Genomic DNA, 22,231 nt, shown 5'->3' with positions numbered 1-22,231 from the left:
AGCTAATAGGGAATTTCTGATATTTGTACTTTTTTTTACTACTGGGAGATATATATAAAATTGATGTATCAAGCAATTGGCATGGGAGTAATGCTATTAATAAAATATTTCTTGGCATTTTGTTTCAATCGAAATCATTAGATTGTTCCTTGTTCCCCTGCCTGCCTCTGTTTTCTAATTTAAAAGCTCACTTTTTTCTCTCAGTGTGTCAAGTGAATCTGAAGCTGGTCGGGAGCTGCCATTGCCATTGCTAGATGTACTTGTTATTATTATTGCTAGTCTTGTTGTTGGTCTCTGGTCTGCCATTTCCGGTTGAGAGTCGAGAGTTTGGAGAGTTCATGGTTCTGGCATTGTTTTTGCTTTTGCTGTAGCCGTGCTTTGGTTTGATATATGTTTTTACTCGGGAGTACAATTAAAATATACATTTTACCATTGTTGTTGTGTCCCCGTTGTCAGCGCTGAGCATTCAGTATTCAGTACTCAACGTATTCTACGTATCTCGCATGACAAGCCAAAGATGCTTGAAATGGCAAAACCACTAGCAAAACAACAATAACCAAAAACAATGGACTGAAATAATAATCATGTGGCGGCAGTGAGGCAAAAGGACTCGTGACCCGGGTATCAGTTTATTTTGTTTGCCACTGCTAATGGCCCCTGTCCTTGCCCACTCCACTCCTCTGCACATCCCGACACTTTGCTACCATGATAACAATCAATTAAAGTGGGTGGCTGAGGTGGAAGTGCAGGGCCTGCATTCAAAAGGATATTGAGTTGTTCAATGGCACGGCGCTACCCTTTGAGCCACCTGCTCAGATGACTTTTGACATGGCTTGTGCATTAAATGGCTGCTCCATTGCAGTCAAAAGTCAGTGCAGGGGTTCACTCTACATAAACCGCAACGGGTGGGTGCGGGCCACGGACACGGCCATGTCAACAAAAGGCCTGAAAAATTGTATATGGTCTGCATAAATGCTGACCACAAAATGATGCCACATTATATAACGTGTGAGTGCTGCAGTTGAGCGGTGAGCCTGGCCTGAACTGGCCAGGATCCCAACAAAAAAGATGCTAAGCCCGGAATGCACCAAAACTCAAACCTCTAAACTGGCGCCTAGCTCTGTGGCCACAGGATGAGCTGGCCTGGGTGTTGGGTGATTGGGAGCTGTTGGATGCTCGGTGCTATTCGGTGTTCGGTACTGGTTGCTGTTGACAATTGAATTGAATTTTCCGCCCCTGACCACAGCCACGCCCACTGTGTCAGCGCCTACATAAAGCATATTTTCGCATCTGCATGCAGCAGGCTCGTTCGAACAGACGCCTCTGTTCTCCTGCTCCTGCTCCTCCACCAACAACAAAAACAAATCAAAAACCAAAGCAAACGCATTCTGCACAGGCTTAGTTGGGGTAAAGGGGACGGGGGAGGGCATAGGGTCCTGGGATTAAGGGACGGCGCTCCTATTCCACTGTCCCAATGTCCCCGTGTCCTTCTGGCCACGGTGGCAACCATATGCCAGACCCATTTCCTGTGCAACTTTGGACCAAAAGTTGCAAAAATATTCGCACGTTTGGTCAAAAACAAAGCTGCAACGAGAGGGGTCATACCCCCTCCCCCCACACACACACTAACACACACATGTGTGTCCACACACACATGTGTGTCCATGCCTTTTGTGCCGGACTTTGCAGCTCAACCCGTTTCTCATATTTCTTGCCATAAATTTTTACCATTTTGGCATTAGTTTATGAAATGCCACGCCCACCCACAATCACAGCCGCCCCCTCACTATATACGTACATAATGGTTTTGCGGGTGTGTGTGTGTGTGCCAGGTCAAACTAAAGTTTTTTTTTTTTTTTTTTGCCCCCATCATGAAGAAACCTCAGGACAAAAACGAACCGAACAAGTAAATTTTATGGTAATTATAAACTTTATGGTTTCATTAAAAAATATTGAAGAGAGAACAGAGCCGGAAAAGTAAAAAAAAAAACACCGAAAAAAATTACAATACGAGTGGAAAATGGGGGTTTCTTCTGGAAAAAGGAGGGGGTCCACATTGTTTACCCCTTTCCCGCTGCCCATCGAAGTTTCTTCACATTTTGTGCGGCTTTAAGTTGGTCTAATTAAGTAAAGTTTTCGGTGTAAGTTAAAATTAACTAAATATGCATTTCATTATAATTTTGGTTTACAAATTTTCGGTTTATGGACACGCCACACCATGCTGGCCAGCAAAAAGTCAAGTAAAAGATATAATATGTATATATGAGATGCCTGGAAGTGCGGTTGAGTTTCAATTTAATTATTGTAAAATTAATTGCACACTTTGGGGCTTCCCTTGAGTGTTTATCTGTATCTGTATCTTTATGTGTTCGGTTGCTTGTCCAACTGGCGGAGTAATTTTCGCAAAAGGAATTTAAATCTTCAATGCTTGCGGAACATTTGAAATGATTGCCTACTTTCCGGCTGAGCGGTCAAGAAAAACAATTTTCATTTACTAAATGTTTTCATAAAGCGCAATTAAAATATTTTACTGCCACACCCCGCCGAGTGCAGAGAAAACGCATTACGCTCGCCATTCACGACTGTTGCATCATTTAATTAGTGCAATTATTTAAAATCGATGGGAGGCGCAACAAAACCATTTGGCCGCAATAAAAACTGCGGTTAAGGTATTTAAAAAATGTATGAAATAACTGAATAACTGTGTGAAAAGTGAATTTAAAGGCATAAAGCCATTCATTACTCTGATGTGGGTGAAAGAGGTTGAAACGATCCGATGCTAAAGATTTAAAGGTGATTCAATTAACTTCAATTAGAAAAGCCAGCCACAAGGGCTGTGGTTTTAATTAAAAAGTTGAAATGTTTTAAGGACTTTAAATAGATTTTTTTATAAATCACTTACGCAATTTGAAAAACCCTTTCATTTAAGGAGACTTTGTAATGTTTTTGTGGATACGTGCCGAATATGAATACCTCTGAATAATTTCATATTCTCCGCTAGTGAAAACAACTAGTTTTGATTGTGCGATTTGGGGTGTTATATATTTTTGAGCCTTTGAGCAATCGTTGGTTCGTTACGAGCGGTTTTTTGTGCCATAAGAATGTTTATAAAAAAAATGCAACAGCAAACAACAATTTAAAACCTGGCCGGGATTGGTGCTATTGAGCTGAAATGACAGCAGCCATTGCAAATTGAAAGCATCGAGGGGAGTCGGTGGGTTGAAAGGGAGGAGTAGCAAGTGAGCCTTGTTTAGACAGCGCCGCCATGGCAATTGCACATCAGGTGCAAAAAGGTGGACGGGGGAGAGGTGGATTACAGGTGCAAAGGTGGAGGAGGGGGCTGCTGTCGTAGGAGTCGTAATTAGAGCGTAAAAACCAGAGCGTACGAAAAACCAAACGCGCTCGGGCAGCTACTACTATTTTTTTACGGTCCTGCATTGTGTATCTGTGTGTGTGTGTGTGTGTGCGTGTGAGTGCTTTATGCGAGAAAAAAATAGATAGATAGAAAAAGAAGGAGCAGCTGGAGGATACCAAATGTGCATACATACATATATAGGTGTAAGGCAAAAAACTAGAAAAGCTAAAGCAAACGAAGCGAAGTGCTGCCAAAACCGCCCACTCGACCCCACACGGCCACGCCCCCTTAGTAGCAACCTAGCCCCTCCCCGCTGACACATATATGATTATTTCCGAAAGGTGACACCTATAAAAAACAGCAACAACAACAAGCTGGCAGCTAGTAGCGTAGGCGTCACACAAAAGTAGAAGAAGGCGCCACAGCAACAACAACAACAAAGAGGGGCAGAAAAAAGGGACAACACTGTTGCTCTTTTCACAGAAAAAATGCGGTGGGCGTTTGGTGACCCACCCACACGCAAACACTCACACACTCACACCTACACACACGCTCACAAAAGGAGGAACTAGAATGATGCGTTGGTGTGACACCTTTTTCTTTTGCCTTACTGCCTAGTGTATCATCTTTCTCATAATTTCATTCAGCCCAGCGACCCTTCTGCTATTTTTCTAGAAAATTAATTAACAACAAATGCAAGAGCGCAGTAATGCTAAGTACTAAATGCTAAATGCAAAGCAAACAGCAAATGCATTTATGGGCGGGCAGTCCTTAGGCTCGTTTAATTAATATTCATCCAACAAGTTTGGTTTTTGGCCAAGTGCAGTGGCTGCAAAATGGGGAAATGAGAAAAAGCGGAAGCAATAGGACCCAGGAGCACTCTTATGCCAATCTCGGACTTCCGCCCAACGGTTTTTGTTTTCTTTCCCTGCTGTTTATCTGCTGCTGCCTTCTTTTCCGAAAAAAACGAAGTAAATACAAACAGGCCGAGAGAGATAGGGAAACGGGGCGAAAAACGCTGCAGTTCAAGGAAGTAATTATGGTTTATCCAAAGGGACAGATAGTGCAAGATGGATGAAGGAGCACGGCAAACGCAGGCCTTCTCGACCTGGTCATCAAACTACAAGTTTGCGGAGGAAAAACTAAATTAAAAAAGGGCGCCAAGAAAAAGTATCGCAGTAACTGGGGCACAGCAAAAAAAAGGGATATACAATTCAGTTTAAATATATATTCGATTGTAGTTAAATTAATCACAAAGCATATTAAAAATAAAATGTATTAAAATCAATGCAATTGTTTTATGTTCTATATGTTAAAGATACATAAGCTAAAATAGTTTTAAAATACTTCAAAGTTATTTGCCGGCTATTAATTATGAGCGCTGAGCAAACTTCTGCGAGTCACTTCTTATAGTAATTTGAAAAACTTTCTTTTTGTTGGATTTCCCATAACCGGAAGTTGTAATTTTCCGGCAAACACTGTAGCAACTGAGGCAGTGGAAATAGAAAAACAGCAGCGATGCCGGCGACAGAGACGAATGAATCAAGTTGTTGAGGATAGGACAGACAACATAATTGTCTTTCGGAGTCCTTCTAACTAACTAACAAACACAAAAGCGAAGAAAAACAACAACGGAAAAGTGGGTGGAGGTAGGGAAGTGGGGGCAACTGAAAATGACATGATGAAAAATAAATAAACAAATAAAGTTTACTTTCCATGACGGGGCCACTGGATGGGCTCCATATCTCTCTGCCTCGATTTCCAGTTTACTGGTTTATCCACAGCATTTATCGTGGGCCAAGTGCAATTTCTTGTAGTTTCAGCTCGAGTTCAATTCTGTTTGCTCTTGCGATTCGTTTTTCCATCTTTGCCTGCTTTCGCTTTGTCTTGCGATTTGCGCCGCGCAAAAATTTTCCTCACTTTGATTTGGTTTTTCCAGCAGACCTACTAAACCAGCAACCCACTCAGCTCCCTTCCCCTTTCCGCTTTTCTTTTTACAAAAGTTTTCGCTGGAGAGGAAAATAAATTGCAGTGCAAGGAATTTTACGCTGTTTGCCGCGAAATTGATGGGGAATTGATTTGAAAGCAAATACATAAATAGTTGCAAGTAGAAGCACTCTCCCCAGACAACCCCATCCACACCGCACTTTTCGTTTCGACAATGGCATAAATCTTTGGGGATTCGCCTGAGACTGAGGAATTGGTTGGGAATGCGGAAAATGCGGGCGGAAAATGCGATTGTTGTGTTCCGTCGCCTTTTGTGCCGAGTTGACTTCTGAGTTGACAGCGCGATATTGAGAAATTGTTGTCCTGCCGAGGATATATTTGTGGGAATTTGTTTTTCAAGTCGATTACATTAGTCAGTGCGTCAGGTAATGGAGTATCGAAAGAGTTATGGAGCTGTACAGTGTACACCAAGTTTCCTCTCTCTTAACTTTCTTAAAATTTAATTAGAATATGTATTGTATTAGTATATGTATGTAGACAGAGCAATCTTAGTCTTAAATGTAGGGCAACGATTGTTAGCCACTTGGCTAGGTAAATGATAAGAAGCTCTTCAATTTATGGGTCAAATCACTGGCTCATCAATATTCACAACATTTGCCAGGCGCAACAACATGTTTTCCCTGCTGCGAAGAAAATGCAAGCACATTGCTGCACTGATGTGCAGTTAATCCCCATTCGATGGGTTTCCTAATTTAATTCGCTTTTCATCTGCCATTCAACGGCGTTCAGCATTCAGTACAGTGCGATTCATAATAGTTCAAATCCCATTTGCTATTTGCACAAATGCCATGCTCGATGATGCATTCGTAAGCGATAGCAATTGATGGGTTATTTGTTGCATATGCCATTCAGTGGGGCTTAGTCGGCCTTACGGCGACGAAACGCAGCGTTATCCCTTTTGACATGACTGTATGCCTGTATGCGAATGGCTGTGTGGGCCCATTCATTTTGCATTGCAGCCACTTGGCAAAATTGACTTAACTGTCGAGCAGCAACAATTTCCTGGGCCAACAAAGCGGCAACAGAGTCTGCATCATCGAAATGCAAAACGCAAAATGCAAAATGCGAAATGCAACCGAAATCCAAGCCCGTGCTCCTTGGATTTCATCCTGGCATTCTCCAGGTGGTGCTCGGTGCACCGAAAAACCGCAACGAATACTTTTACACGCTCGCAAGCTCACATTGAATGTGTATGGGGAAATGTATATTGGTTTTGCGTCTTTGCGGCCTGTACGTATGTATATGTGCGCATATAGATGATATATTCCGCACTTGATGGCAACATATTTATATTTACTTACCGACTCAATGGCCTTCTCCAGCCGGAAGATCTCCTCCTGGAGCAGGTGTAGCGTTCCAGTTTTTCCGCGATGCCTGGCAAAGGCGGCGGCACAGGCGCTGTGTATGCTGTTCACCCAGTTCTCCAGCTCAACCTGCGGATGGATACAGAATGCGGATGTTAAAGAGGAAACATTGTAACAAATTGCAGACCAAATGCACCGCAAGCAATTTGACATGGCTCCCCAGCGCCAAACGTCGAACTTGTGCCCCAAGCCGAATGGCATCCAGGCTATCCAAGCCATTCGGAGCCACCCATTTGCAAAACCCATTTCATCCCCGCTCATCGCTGGCTATCAGTTATGCAAATTTAATGACAAATCACGTTGGGCCATGGCAGCGAGAGTTGGCAGCACCCCAGCAGGACGAAAAGGACGACGAGGGCCATGCCGAACGTATGCCTTTGAGACATGTAACAGTTTAGGGATGCCACAAGGATGCTGCTTCTGCTGCCACTGCAGCTGTTCAAGGCAATCTGCCAGTTGGCAGTCAGTCAACGCCACCTCAATCATGGCTCACACTTTAAGCCGCCCCCGGGCCCTTCTATCTCTTGCCCTCTCCTTCGTTCGGTATATGTCTGGCTCTTTCTCACTCTAGGAGACTTTTGCGGGTTGCGTCAGTCAGCGCCTTGCCAGCGTCCTCGTCCATGTCCATGTCCTCGTCCTCGTCCTGTATCTGCATCTGCATCTATGCACACTCGCAGAAATATGCATTGGACTCGTTTCTGTAAATTGTGCCCCAGTTATGACTTTAATGAAAAATTCCTGCCACAAGCTATCGACTTTAAAATTTGTAACCCAAGATTATGGAAGGCTTATCTAAGAAGATCATATAAGACCGATACGGGAAGGAATTTAGAATTTGTTTATATTTGTTAACAAACTAGCAATGTCTTCACTCAATCGGAAATGAATAATAGGTCCAAAAGGGCTATATATTTTTTAGAGTGCATCTCCATTTGCGGTTTCTTTATGGCATACATTTCAGTGAGGCTGGCGATTATGAGGGAGCAGGACGACTCGGACCCGCGAGGGCTGAGCTCGCCTACGTCCGCCTGCTCGCATATCCTTGCATATCCTTGTGCAAACAAATTTGCGCTGCCATCTTTATAATGCTCCGACTTCGTACGCGGCAAGGCCAGTCTTTCAAAGTTTCCTTGAAGGACTTCCCTTGGATATTGACTGCTCGAAATGAGAGCGAGCATATCCTGCGGCACTCGCATCCACCCAACACAACGCAACGCAAGGCAACGCAACTCACCCCAAACCGACCCAATTCATCACCCACACCCATCCGCATTGCAATAAAGATACTCACCTGACAGGGCGCCTGGAAGAGATAGGCATCGCCGAACGCCGTGCTCAGACAGAAGATGTAGTCGCGCTTGGGATGCTCCGGTATCGGTTGCATAATTGCACCATCCACGATAATCAAGTGCTTGGGCGCCGCCTCCACACTCCGGCCCTCCCGGGAATCGCACGGATAGAAGAGCAGCGTGGTGCCCTTCAGGCACACCCAGTAGCCCTTCCAGCCCCGCTTTCTTGCCAGCTCGATCTGGTGCTTCTTGCGTAGTAACCATTTCTTTACCGATAGGAAGCTGCAAGCAAACATTTCGATGTGGTTCACATTGGTTAGTGGGGGGTACAAGTGGGGGGTTTGTGGGGCAGAAGGACCAGGCAGGAGACTGCCACTCGTAATCCCTGGGAGAACTTCAACAGCTTCGCCATCAACCCATTAACCTTCCAAGTTAATCAAGATACGGCGATATGGGAGGGGGCATGTCCTGCGTACAAAAGTCTTCAAGCAGTTTATCATAAGAGCCTAGGTGAGGTATATAAAGAAGGGGTCTACTTTGGGCATACCCTGGCTTAACATTTCCTTCTATAGTATGCTAAGTATTACTGCTAGAAAAACTACTAAAAAATATAGAATTAATTATACAGTTTTTATAAATATAAATAGTATTGCTTAGGCAAGAAACTAAAACTTCTTTCCTTTTAATCCTTTCAGCCACAATATTTGTTAAAAAGTTGATGAAATTAAAGCTATCTAAAGGACAGTCACGTGCGAAAATACAGTGTTATACAGACCTGGCTGCTAATACTAATCATGATTAAATGAAAGTTATGAGCTTTTACCCTAATCTCGCTTCAGTGCTTACCACCAGTGCAGGCTCCTTCGCAACTCTGATACCCTCTATACGGACATAATAACGTTATTCCCCAGCCACTGCTTTCTCCACCTCTGACCAAACCCTTAATCACTGTGAAATTTTGCTCGCCGAGGAGCCTCCCCATGGACTCACCGACTGGTATGTTATTTATGATGACTTGTTGGACGTGAGCAGGTTTGGCCACAGCCCAGGAACACCCCATCACTCCCCCCCATTCTCTATCCCTATATATCTCCAGCTGCCAGATTACATCTACCGGGGGCATAAATTCCCCGATTCCCAGGAGCAGATCTCTTACCCGGCTTTGCGAACAGCTCCCGTGCAATTGAAGGAGGATGCAGCGGTGCCAGTTGCCTTTGCTTTATATGGTGACGCCATGACACTTTCCCCATCATCTTCATCCGAAACGGCGGTAGTTAGGCTCATTCGATCATCGTCCGAAATCTGCAAAAAAGAAATAAGAAATAAGAAATAAGCCTCAGTCTCAATCAAGAATAAAGAATCAAGAATGTGGACAGACAATTTAATTAAGGCGCCTGTGCAACAGCAACACACGTACGAGGTTTCGGTTGCCGGCGATAAAATTCAATAAATCGAAGAGAAAATAATTGAAATAATTAAGTCATAATTAGCTGGCAGCAGCAGCGGCTTGGCAGGATGGCATACCCCGGTAAGCCTAGCAGGACGAAGCGCCATTTGAAACCAATAATGGGCAGGTTGCTGCTGCCGTGCTGTGATGTTGCTGCTATGTTGCTGTTGCTGTTGTCAGTGCTGACAGCAACATTTGTTACGTATGTCGTCGATAAAGCAATTTGTCTTCTCTTCTCGCCTGCATTTTTAGTGGACGAAAGGATGAGGCTAGAGGCGGGGCAAAAGGACCTCGACAGATAGAGATAGGGCAGGCCCAGACAACAATTGACAAAATGGCTGCGAGAATCGCTGGCAGAGAAGGGAAATAAATGGCGAAAGGCAAACTGTTACTTGGCAATGTTATTTCATCAAAAGCCGGGTCGTCCGACTGGCTCACTCACTGACTGACTGACTGACTGACTGAATTCTGTTTGCCTTTGGCCCGGCTGGCCATCTACCATCTACCATCTCCCAGCTTCCTTCCGTTCGCCACTCAGCCATTTTTGCCTTCTCTGCAGGACGATGGGAGGAGGCCAAAAAGGATGAGGACGAGCTGGAGTCTTTCGGTCCATGTGGGAATTCAAGCCAAGACCAAAGTCGATGGCTCTGTGCGCTTGGGCTACGTGTCCCGCGTGGCAATAAAAATTGGTTTGCCCATTCATTCGTTTCAATCGAGGTGGGCGTTGCGACCGGGGCCACGCCCATTTTGCCCATCGCCCGAACTGTCGCTCACTTGCTTTTCATGCCATTTTTATTTCAGTTCCCAAGGAAATCAATTTACAATGTGTTTATTCGTTTCGTCTCTGCTTCCTGTGACCGGGGTCCTTCGACCAGGTCTTGGAGTACTCCTCCCTACTCATACTCTTCCTCTCCGGTTTCCTGGTTACTCCTGGTTACAATACTCCAGCCTGTCAGTCCACCCACCCATGCTTACGTTTTGGCAATTTTCAAACACTTTTGCTCATATGCATGTTTTACAAGTTATTTATTTGACTGCCTCCTCTTTTGCTGGATTAAAATGGGGTTGGGGGGATTGATGTTTGCTTACGGGCTGGGAAGTCCCACCCGTGGAGCAGAGTCACCGTCTTTTGCCAGCCGGGGTCATGTGTACTTAACCCACAGCAGCATCGGTCGGAGCGACCAAGTTTAATAAAATTTTATATTAATCGAAGAGCAGTGCAAAGGCATGCAAATAACCAAAGGAGCCCAACCTGAGACGTGGCTTGCTTAGCGACTGAGGGGTTGTCGATGATGTTGACGATAGCCAGGAAGCGAAGGACTCCCTCCCACTCAGATCAAAGCGGTTACAAGCTGCTGCGAGGGCCTGGGTGGAATGGGATATGGAAGGGAATGGGCATGTCTACCCAATCGATATCTGTGCGTGTCACTTTAAGTGGCTCGAAGAGTTGGGCGAAAATTTAAAAGGAAACTTCAAAAACACTCCCGCACCTGCACTCCGCGCCTAAACGAAATAGTTTCCGCTTGCTCAATGAAGTTTTCCATGAAATCATCAAGCCGAGCGGAAGCTGTCGAGTGGAACTGTTGCAGGATGGGTCAGGGAAATTGAAATGTGGGTGGGGTTGTGGAACCTCTAGTATGTATATGCCACTTGAACTTAAAGAGTGACCCAGTGAAAAATATATGAATATTAAGGAAGCATTCTTTGGATACATCTTAGTTAAAGGACTAATGAATGAAAATATATGAAAATATACTGTAGTCAGGGCCCCTTTCTTTTAATCAAATTGGGCGATTTAAAGTGGCCCGGAATTTGGGTACCCTTTTACAGCAGATTACCACGCATTTGGCATTCCGGCTGGTTATCCCAGAAGGGTTTGGCCTGAGTCCAAGGAGTTTGTCAAATGATTCATGAATTTTTAATTGGCCCAAAAGTGGCAGGAGGTTGTAGTAGATCAACTAGCCAGCCAGCCAGACAGCCGACTTGTTCGTTGAATTTCATCAGGCGAGCAGAATCCCTGAATCTGACAATGGTTCTCATCCACCTAAGGACAGTCCCCTGCGGCTGCTCCCTTCCGATTTGGCCCAAAAACACTCACATGGGTAAGCCTAAATGGGCAACCCAAAACACGAACACGATTGCGAACACGGCCAAGCAACAATCACACAAAAGATTAAATGCCAGCCAGTCCGGGGCATTCCCCAGGTATCCTTGTTCCTTCATCACCACTCCCCATTCACATCCCCATCACTTTGGCCATCTGATTACTTTGGGGCCTAATACGCCATATCTCAGCATCGGTGCAAAATCAAAATTCAATTTACGCACAGACGAACCCGCCCACTTAGGCTCACTGATGGTTTCCCCATATATCCCTCCATATAGTCCATCCGAGCATCCAAACATCCCAGCTCCAAGCCCCCCACCAAACTTATCCGCAAAGGTGAGCCAGGTGCTTTCGTTACGATTTCTAATCAAGAATTGATTGTGATCCCTCGATGCGGCTGTCGTTCACGTTTCAGCCATAATTATCAATGACTTTTGAATGTCAAATGTGGACGAGATGAGCTGGGGATGCCATGTCATTGCCATTGCCATTGTCACCTCTCCCAGACCCCCAGACCACCAGACTCCCAGACATCCACACTCTCAGACCGCCAGACTTCATCTTCGTTTTGATGGGGCAAAATCTTTTCATATGTCGCTGTCAAAAATTACAATATTTGGTAGAGTGTTTATGCAGGGGCTGCGACGTCGAAGGAACCCATATAGCCATAGGGATGGGGGGCATGTGGCAAGGTTAGCTTGATATCCATCCTGCTACCCTGTCGTCCCTGCTGGGAAAAAGTTATTCGGTGGCTGTGGCACGTTTCTGGCATTGCTGCGATTAAGTGAGGCATTAAAGAAGTTTTCGTTGCCGGCGCAAATGTTGTTAGCCAAACGAAATTGATTCAAACACGAAGAAATCTGCCAGGGTGAGATATAGATGGTAGGTGGTTTGGGCCAAAATCGAAAGATACAGACAATATCCATCAGCGCTCCCTTCGCTGCTGACTTGTAAAGTTTCGTTGTCTTTTTTTTTCCATCGCTCAGTCAAATTGCTGCATTGCAATGCGAAAATCAATTTGGAATTATCCCACAGCTCATTTCGTTTGGGGGTTTCCACTTGGTGGGTTGGTTTGTTGGTCGGTGGGTGGCAGGCAGGTGGTAAACCTGCAGTGTCATTCCGATTTGATTAAATATTCCAGCCAGCGCTGAGCTGAGCCACCTAATTGGCTGAAGGTGAAACTGTTTAGCATTGAATCAATCAAAATTAACAAGCGACTCGGGCAACCTTGGAATTGGAATGGCATGGAAGGGATTCATCGTTGTGTGTGTGCAGTAATCACAGGACATGAAACATTTAGGTATTCAGATCATGTGGACAGGTAACAAGCGTTAATTAGAGCAACGGGGCATGGAAACGGTGCAACTCACGGATATGCCACCTTTAATCCGGTAAATCCAATTCGCGCCATACCCTCCTCTGATTCGGGACAATCTCTTTCAGCGAAGCTCTGGCCATTAATTAATATGCAGACCCATTCAGTGGATAAGCCAACTGAAGCCCCTCTATTGAAGCTCACTCATTTGAATATGTGTATTCTCGGTATCTTTGTGTGCAGATTCAAGCATTGCACGTGAAACCCTTGACCAATGTATCTATTTGCTTGTTAAGTTAACCAAACGTTGCTACAAGGATGCAAAGTAAACACGCACACAGCCAACATGCGTGCGTGTTTCCAATGAATTCTGAAGTTGTTACTCACATTTAGAATCTATACTGTACTATCACTGCACGGCATACTTTATCTACCTATTTTCAGATACTTTCCTGCATCGCTACCCATATTCCCATTTCCCAACCGGGGCCACGCCCACTCACACCGTAGCTTTCTCTCTCTCTCAATTTTCCATCAGGTTTTTCGGACAAATGGCCTTTTATCACTTTGAAGCCGTTTGATTCATGCGTATTGCAATCAATGCCATTCATTACCGAAAAACTAAATACAAGTACCAGTTTTTCCCACCCCCCAATTCCCATTTACACCACCCGCACCGCCCCCCCAAAAAACGAATGCTATTTGTTCGTGTGTTAAGAGCTTTTCTCAAATGCCGTTGGCTCGAGGGGGGATGGGTGGCTAATGCTCTAATTTATTGCTCCTTTGTGGAGCCAGAAAGGAGCCCAGGAGCAGCTCGAGCGTGAAAAGGATGCTTTGGCTTTGATCAACGTTTTGTTAGGCAGCCCAAAATGAATTTGTACCAGACAGACAATACACTTAACTGAAGGAATTCGCGGTGGGATGAGCGTGGGTACTAGTATGAGTTCGTGGCTAAATTGGTCCCTGCTCTTTCTGCCAAGGCGACATTTTCTCACGCGATTTTCATTCATTACCACGGGAGCAAAAGTTCAAAGCAGGTCTGACAAATGTATCCAACGAAAGCGATTGGCATAAGGCGTTGCGAAGATTAGAAGTAAGACTTTCTAAATGAGTATCCTGGATTAGGGGACATGTTTGCAAAACAGTTGTCATTTCATATAGCAGAATTAAATATGAATTAATCAGTAAAGATGTGTAACCCTTAGATCATTCATGAAAAGATTACAAATCCTAGAATAAATGTAGTGAATCCTCTAGAGGATCAGCACCTCCTACCTTGCGAAGGAACATTTCGTTGCACTGCTTGGCGGTGCTGCGCCAATGGCGATGGCGATAGCGGGAGTTGCCCAGTTTCAGTGTGCCCTGGAGGTCGGCAGCCTCCTCGACAACGCGCCGAATGCACTGGTATCGCAGGCGGTTGCATCTGTGGATCGGTTGCATGGGCACCACACCGTGCTCTGGTTCCGATTCCGCACCAGAGCGCACCTGATCCTCGTCGTCGTCCACCCAGGCGCTCAACACGCCCTCCACGAAGTTATACAGCATCTGGATGTTGGCCTTCATGGGCGCCGAACCGGAGGGCACTTGGGCCTCCGTCTTGATGAGCTTCCTGTTTTGGCACACCTCCCGCAGAAGATTCTCGCCGAAGTGCACGGTTTTGTGACGCCGTCGACGGGAATTCAGCGAGGCAGCCGAGGCGGACTTCATCAGCTTGCCATTCGAGTGGTGCACATAGGCGGGCAGTGGTTGCACTAGCGTGGTTGTGGGCTCCAGCCAAGCGAGTCCCGATCCCGGTCCTCCTAAGCCACCATGTCCTGCCCCTCCGACTCCAGCACCCATTCCTGCGGAACTGGCGGAGTCTCCTCTCTGGAGGGTGTTTGGCTGTGAATTGCTGCGGTAGTGATGGTGCGAATGTGGATGCGGTGGCGAGGGCAGTGGCTGCATCTCCAGGTCGTCCAGTGGCGCCGGTTCAATGTCATCCAATGTGGTGGGCGGCTGGGCCAGCTGGGTGCGCAGGCGATTGAAGTCGGCGGCACAGCGAGGCAGTGAGTTGCACTTGGCGGCATTGAGGCATTTGCGATTCCGGCAGCTGAGCAGCGGGGCACAGGATCGACAATCGTGGCAGATGACCAGGCGGCGTTCGCTCGTCGCTCCAGCTCCTGCTCCGGTTGCTCCCACTCCTATAGTTCCACCTCCTGTTGGCGGCGGAGGTGTGGCCGTTGTGGATGGTGTCGTCGGCACATCGGAGCCCATGGCTCCAACCAGATGAGCCGGCACTGCATGCAGTTGCACCTGCGCCAGTTGCTGATGCCTGGCCAGATTTACCGAGCTCACCGACGACGTAATGCACTGCCTCGCCTGGCACTCCTGGTACCGGCAATGCGGATCCGTACAGATGGGCAGTAGTGGACAATCGGGATCCGTACAGGGTCCCGGGGATGGTGAACGAGGAGCCCTCTCCGCACTCGAGGACTTGCGCTTATGGCCACCGGAACGCTGGGCGGACATGTCAGAGACCGTGGCGGACCGTTGGGTCTGATGGCGCCGGGAACGCTCCTTACGACCACTTGACTCTTTGGTTTTCGGTACGTATTGATAGCGTTCCTTGTGCGGCTTGGCATACAGCCGTTCCAGATGGGCGGTGTTTGATGTGGATGCCGCTCCTGCCCCACCACTCCCCACCACTTCGCTGGCTGAATGCCGCAGTCTTCTCTCCCGGGAACGCTCCTCCCTCCGCTGGCATAGGGGAGTGTGTGAAAGGGCACTGGGCACCGCATAGCCACTGGGAATGCTCATTCTCTCCGGTGGTTGAGCTGGAGGAGGTTGCTTTCCGAGGGATTGCAGCTTGTGGAGAGGATAGGCTATCCAATCGGCAGTGAGCTGTTGCTGTTCCTCTTCGCTGACTGCTCCACTGTGTCCCAGGGAGTGCCTCTTCCGATGGCTGGTCTTCGACTGATCTTGGGCATCTTCCTGGGAATTGGAACGGGGCTGGGCGTCGCCACCACTGCCATTCCGGCGATGATGCGACCGACGGGACTTGCCCCTCTCCGTTCCACTGCTGCTCTGCATCTTGGTGAGCCACTCCACAATATCAGTTTTCAGCAGCGAGAACTCACAGGGTCCGGAACTTTGTCGGGACAGCGGTTTCTTAAGAAGATCCGCCAAGGCCTTGGCATACGCAGAACCCACAGCCTTGTCCGCATCCGAAGGCAATCGATCGCGTTCCCGCTCCTTCTTGCGCGGCAGATGATCCAGCAGCCAGTCGGGCAGTTCGTCCTTCAGGACTGTGATCTCACTGGGTCCCGAGGAGGTGCGCACCGGCTGGATGGGACTGGCAGTTTTCTGGAGCTTGAGCCACTCCATGGTCTCCTCCCGCACCTGGCCACCTTCAGCGGATCGGGCGGAGTGGCGCTGTTGAGCCCGGCGATCGAACCACTCCAGTTGCTCGGGCGGTTGGCGCAGAGCACTCTTTGGCATGGTGGCCACTTCCTCGGCACTTTTCTGCCGTCTCGGTGGCAACTGAGGTCTCTGCTCAATCCGCACGTGGGCGTGACCCGTGGGTTCCGTTACCCTCACCGATCCCTTCCGCCTGATGCACTTCTGTTCCATGGTCTCCTCATCGCGAGCTCTCACCCGGCGAGTGATTTCAAAGATGTCACCGTTGATCTGGTGATAGAACTTCTCCACCTCGACACCCCGATCGAATTCCTCCTTGGCCGTGGGCTTGGCATGTGACCGCGAGGGTGGGCGTGGCGGTGGCGGCAACTGGTTGCCCTCGTCCAGTTTCTTCTTCTTGTCATCACTTTCGTCGGAGGAGGCATTGAGCAGGGCACCAGAACCCGCCGCCCCACCATCCACCACCCAGCTTATCGAGCGCTCGCCACTGGTTGCTGTCCCAGTTCCGTCTCCCTTTTGCAACAATCTGTCCAGGCTGCCATGATGGGTCTTAAGCGTGGTGGCTCCCAGGCTGCCTTGGGTCTCGCCCAGCGATTGCAGCCGGCACTGGGCATTGCATATGCAAACGCCTGGACGCTTTTTGCTGCCAAAGCGAAATAGTTGACTGGCCAACTGGGAGACATTCTCGCCGAGGCCGAGGCCCAAGCCACCGCCACCACCGGAACCACCACCTCCGCCAGCGGCGGCTCCACCCGCATCCCTTCCCGAGGCCGTTGTTGCCGATGTCAGGCGTCCTCCTGGATGCGCCACTGGTGTGATGTCGACGATCACGCAACAGCAGTGCAGCGAGAAGGTCTTCTTGGGATCGCCGTCGCTGCTGCAGTCCGGCCCGCCAGCACTTCCGTTTCCGCTTCCGCCTCCGTTTCCGGTTCCTCCAGCAGCACAGCCACCTCCACCAACTCCCCCGCCGCCTCCTCCTCCTCCGCCGCCTCCCGGACCCGCAGGATCGCCTGCAGCCGCACCACCAACACTGCCACCACCACTAAGAGATGGCGGTGCACCACCGATCGCACCACTATTGCCGCTGTGATCGCCGCGCTCGCTGTTGTTGTTGCCTTGTTGGGCGGCCAGAATGAATCTGAATCACAGCGGCAGCAACGGGGGCGAGGTCCTTTTCGTCCTTGACGATGCCGATGTCCTGTCCTCAGTATCCCATACATCCGGCGCTAGTCCGCCATTTGTGTGTGTGTGTGTGTGCACTTTGCACTTGCCACTTTTCCACTTTCCACTGGCCTCAACTATTTAGTGCTGATTATTATTCATTTGATTAATTAAACTAAAAGCTCATTTTGCGGCGCAGTCATTTATTACATCGGCAGCAGGGGTTGTTTTTCGTTTTCGGTTTTGCTGTTGGCTCTGTTGCTTTGCCAATTTATCTCACACGCGTCGCACACATTTATCTATAATTAATTATTTTTACTTGTTGCCAGCAATGCGAGTGGCAAAAAAGAAATCACTTGGATTGTGTGAGTGTGTGTGTTTGTATGTGTTGTTCATGTACATATTTATTCAAGGATTTATTTAATTATATTTGTTTTGCTCTATAAATCACAAAGTACCCGAAGTTTTTGTTGTTCGTTCGGGGTTTTGCGAATGAGTTTTATTATTCTGCAGTGACCGAATTAAATTTGTATTTAGCTTAAAGTGTTGTGGTTTTATTTTTAGCCTACAACTACAGCAAAATCTTTAAAGTTTGTGCTGCTATTTATTTAAAATGCCTGTTTCACCATTAGCAAAACTAATCTTGTGAATTTCAATGCAATTGAAATAGCTTTTGAAGTGATTATTAATTAAGCAGCATTACTGCAAAGTTTAAATGGACAGAAGGAGAGCCAACAATACGCCAAAAATTAATTTATGTCGAAAAGGCAAAAAGGATTTACTGAATTCGAAAACAATTTTTAAGCCTTCGCATTTAAGTTGCTCTTCATTTGACAGATGCCGGATATTTAACAGGATTACCCAGGCAGAGTGAGATCTTTTTTTAGACTTTCTCATACTTTACAAAAACGTGCTGCATACGAAAATAATCCCTGACAAATACACTCATATGTACACATATATGTATGTCCTAGGCGTAGGCGCTTTAGTTAGCATATATGAGGGCTAAAAAAAAAGCAATGTTGCATGCGGCCCGCTTTTTTACTTTAGGCCAAATTCTCGGAGCTTTTCTTCGGTGTTATTTTAAAGTTGCTCTGCGAGAAAGTTTTTGCAACTCGTGCGCAAATATTTTGTTTGTTATATTGCTAGCATAAATTTGTTGGCTATCTGCACAGACACGCTGTGGAAGTGGGGGGCATACATGCATATATATTTATAAGCGCATACATAAATACTTTTTGGGCTGGCAGCAAATGCATAAATTTCATGTCTACATCTACACGGAGATATGACTCGGCAACTGCTGCTCCGCTCTCTACGGTCATGTTTGTGTTTATGCAAAGGAGTTTGCCAAAGTTTTTTCCTCTCGTTTCGTTTCGTTTGGTTTCGTTTTGGATGCTGCTAAAAAGTTTGCTTGTTAAGTGAAAGGATTATATGATCCAGGGGCACGTGGGGGAGGGGGTAGAAAAAAAAAAACTTAAAAATACACAGCCGAATAGAACAACAAAACTTTTCCTATTTCTATGTTTTTAGCTGTGCTGCACCTAAGAAGAAATCCCATACACAACAACTTGCCACAAAACTTGAGTTGTGTTGATAGTTTTTATAGCCTACTTTTCTGGGCCGCATGAACAATGCGAAAAACAGTCGAGGGGGGGAAGGGGATGAGTTGTCTATGGGCTTCCCAGTTGCGAATTAGTGTCTTCGGCGGGCGGGGGCAAAAGTTTTTGGCCAGCTTGTCCCGTTTAGATTAGAGCCGTCGATAAGTTTCAAGTTTGCCACATTTGCCATGTGTTTAGTTGCCAACAGTGTGTGCGTGCTGGAGATGCCGCACTGCATGAGCGAGTGTGTGTGCGTGGTGGAGTGTGGATGCGGAGGGCAGGCAAGGCTCAACTAGTTGGCAACTTGGGAAATGAGAAAATAAGGATGGCCAGGGCTTTGGCCCAAGTCTCGGCTTAAGCCACCACTTGAAAAGGTGCTTGGGCGCATTTGTTTAGCGATTTTCGCTTGATTCGGCCAATAAAGTTAATTTCCTTCCACCCCAAAAGAGGAAAACTTTTCGCTACACTCTCCGACTCGTTTGGCGTGTTAAATGACATTTTTATATCGTTTCGATTGTTGTTCCTTGGCCAAAAACTTTTCCAAATTGCCAAGTAGCGAGGTCCCAACTCACAAATTTCCCTAGCACGCGTGGGAGTCCTGAATAAGTCAAGATGGGATCAGTGAGATAGTAGTTTGGCCATCCAAACAGGTAGCAAAGCTCCTTTTCTCAACTTAAACGGCTGAAGTCTTTAGCTAAAAAAGTTACTCTTGCTCTTAGGGCTTATGAGGAATGAGAAAATGTGGCAGCAAATCCACTCGAGGACTTTATGGCAGGATGTGGCTCAGATAAATTAGATTTCCCCCTAATGCCTGGCCAGCCACAGGTCTTTCGACCCAGGATCCATCTATCTCGATCTCATTCTCTTGCAGAATTATTTACTTTTAGTTGAAATTATTTTTAATAGATTTATCCGCATCGACTGAGGCTTAAATGCGTTTAGCACAAGGAGACACCCACGAGGGCCGAGGGTCCTGTATCCATAAATATAAATAAGTTTAATAGTTGGTAAGGACAAGCAACAACAAAATGTGCCACACCAAATGCAGCAGCTACCTATCTCACTCTCTTTGCGCTATCTGTCTCTGTCTTGCTCTTTTTATCTGAGACTGCACTTGTATTCGCGTGTGTGTGTGTTTGTGTGAACTTCGACAGGCATGACGTTGATAATATCCTTGCACATGTATGACGTTGCTACTGCTGCTGCTGCTTCTTCTTGCTCTCGGTTATCCTTGCAACAGAAGGCGCAGCCTTTTCAATATGCCACCAGCACGATTATTATTCTTGTTGTTCGCTTATTTTTTTTTTGTTTTTGCATTCGTATTTGTGGGCAGCTTGTTGATATTTTATTAGCCCGACTTTTGTGGGCCAAAACAGCACGCAAAAAACAAAGCACACATACACGCACCGAGTTCGTAGCTGTTTGGGAAAAAGGTTTTTCTTTTTTGCCTCAGCATTTGTGTTTTTATTCTTTTGCCGTTCGATGGCGATTTAAATTTTCGCCCGCGTGCTAAAAATATCTGGGCAATGTACATATATATCTACATATATATGCAAAGGGACAAAGGCGAGAGAGAAGCAAAACAAGTACGCAATATAACATGGAATCTCGACACGACTCGAATCTCTGGCGCGTTTCAAGTTTTCCACTTTTTTTTTTACTTTTTTTTTTAGCCAGTTTTTCCTTTTCTGCCCTGTTTTTGTTGTGCCCCCAAATGACTGCGTGCGTGTGTGTGTGTGTGTGTTTGGGTGCTGCCGCTGTGTTGGTAAATATGTGTTAAGTGCGTTGGTATTTGCCTGTACCCTTGTAGCCCCTACAACGTCCCCATGCCCCTCGAATCCTTCACAGCTGCTCTGGCATTTTTCAACACTTTTTTCTGTTATTGTTGTTGGGCGGGATTTTCAGTTGGTGCGCCAGGTTTTGCAACTTGTTAATTAGACTTTAATGCCTGGCCTGACAATCGAAATTTTCGTTTGATTTTCCCCCGCTCACAAGCACACTCTCTCACACACACCAATACGGTGCTCCCTATTTTCATTTGCCGTATATTTTTTGTATTACGAGTATTTGCTTTTCCTTTTATTTTGTTATTGCGCTTAACTTGTGTGCTAAATTATATGGTCTATGGTCTGCGTCAATTTCAGCGCTGCGTGTGTTAGTCCTTCTGTCGACACAAGTGTTGGTGTATCTATGTGCTCTTGATTCGACGTGTGTGCCTTTGGGTGTGTGTGTGTGTTGCTGTTTTGTAATTTGATTTCTTTTTTGCCGCCCGCCTCCCGCTGAGGCATCAGGAATATAGCTTCGGCTTGAGCTCGAGCTTCAGTTTCAGTTTCACTGCCTCTACTTTCAGCGCTGATGATGCGATGTGGCTGCTTCAACGGCTGCTGACGCACTTTTCTCGGACTTTTCCCAGCTTTCCTGACCCGTTTTGATTTGATTTTATGCGATTCGATGCGATTCGATTCGATACCGATTCGATACGATTGGCGGCGGCACACACGCGCTGGAATTTATGATTTATTTTAACGTTTAGCGTCGACGACGTTTGGCGAAGGACGAGAGGACTTGTGGACCGACACAGGGCACAGTAGCCACAGACTGGCTATTGCGTTCGCGTTACAAAATGGCGTTAAACACAGCTGCCAGAGAGCGCTACCAAGCACAGCTCGCGACGACGTTCCCGTTCTGACTGACTTTTCACCACAAAGGATGTGGATATGCCAGGCAGCCGGAGCAGCAGGACTCTACCGTACTCCCGCTCTCACCCGCTCTCTCTCTCTCTCACTCTCTCTTTTGGAGAGCTTCCAGCAGCGCAGCGACTGCTCTGCTCGCCCCATTTCGTGTAGACACACACGGGCACACGCACACGAGCGAAACAGTGGGATTCGGGTCGCGAAAAGCTTCGGCTCGGCTCCTTCGGCTGACGAGTGTGCCTTCGGGTGTTCCAGTGAAATTGTTTATAACAGTTCTCACCGCACACATTCCGTTGGTGGTTGTGTTTTTCGCTCTCGGCTGCCAGGCTTCGCCTTTATTTACGTAATCAGCGAAAATCAGCAAAGCTCCCCGACCAGCATCCTTGCTCTCTTCGGCTCTCTCGCCAGTCACATGGTTGGGCAAGGTGAAAAGCTACGACTAAAGCTTGCGCTCTTCGAATATCCCGAAGAGTTATGTGCCCAACGAAAGCTAAGA

At 46.9% G+C, this 22,231-nt stretch overlaps 2 protein-coding genes across 13 annotated transcripts in view; both read right to left on the bottom strand.

The window, feature by feature from the left end:
* LOC6610901 overlaps nucleotides 1-22,231 on the bottom strand; it is an 80,999-nt gene that overhangs the window by 36,197 nt on the left and 22,571 nt on the right. For 7 of the 12 annotated variants that reach the window (XM_032719603.1, XM_032719604.1, XM_032719602.1 and 4 more), the window contains 3 exons: nucleotides 9,172-9,317; nucleotides 8,018-8,297; nucleotides 6,664-6,795 (listed from right to left, as the gene is read on the bottom strand). In XM_032719603.1, the coding sequence (XP_032575494.1) occupies nucleotides 6,664-6,795; nucleotides 8,018-8,297; nucleotides 9,172-9,317 (558 nt within the window). Of the gene's footprint in view, nucleotides 1-6,663; nucleotides 6,796-8,017; nucleotides 8,298-9,171; nucleotides 9,318-14,159; nucleotides 17,202-22,231 lie in introns of those variants that run through there. The other 5 variants (XM_032719598.1, XM_032719599.1, XM_032719600.1 and 2 more) reach the window with 3 other exon arrangements.
* LOC116801258 lies at nucleotides 17,098-21,716 on the bottom strand. The gene is made up of 2 exons (XM_032719606.1): nucleotides 21,387-21,716; nucleotides 17,098-17,740 (listed from the first exon to the last, which is right to left on the bottom strand). Exon 2 carries the CDS (start codon nucleotides 17,498-17,500, stop codon nucleotides 17,108-17,110), a length of 393 nt encoding a protein of 130 aa, XP_032575497.1. The 5' UTR covers nucleotides 17,501-17,740; nucleotides 21,387-21,716; the 3' UTR covers nucleotides 17,098-17,107.

Source organism: Drosophila sechellia, chromosome 3L (assembly GCF_004382195.2).
Source record: "Drosophila sechellia strain sech25 chromosome 3L, ASM438219v1, whole genome shotgun sequence".
Classification (NCBI taxonomy): domain Eukaryota; kingdom Metazoa; phylum Arthropoda; class Insecta; order Diptera; family Drosophilidae; genus Drosophila; species Drosophila sechellia.
The sequence above is the reverse complement of the archived record's forward strand: the minus strand, read 5'-3'. Positions and strand labels throughout refer to the sequence as shown.

Coding starts and splice junctions, on each gene's coding strand:
- LOC116801258 (XM_032719606.1), bottom strand. CDS start 17,500: ATGTATGGGATACTGAGGACAGGACATCGGCATCGTCAAGGACGAAAA.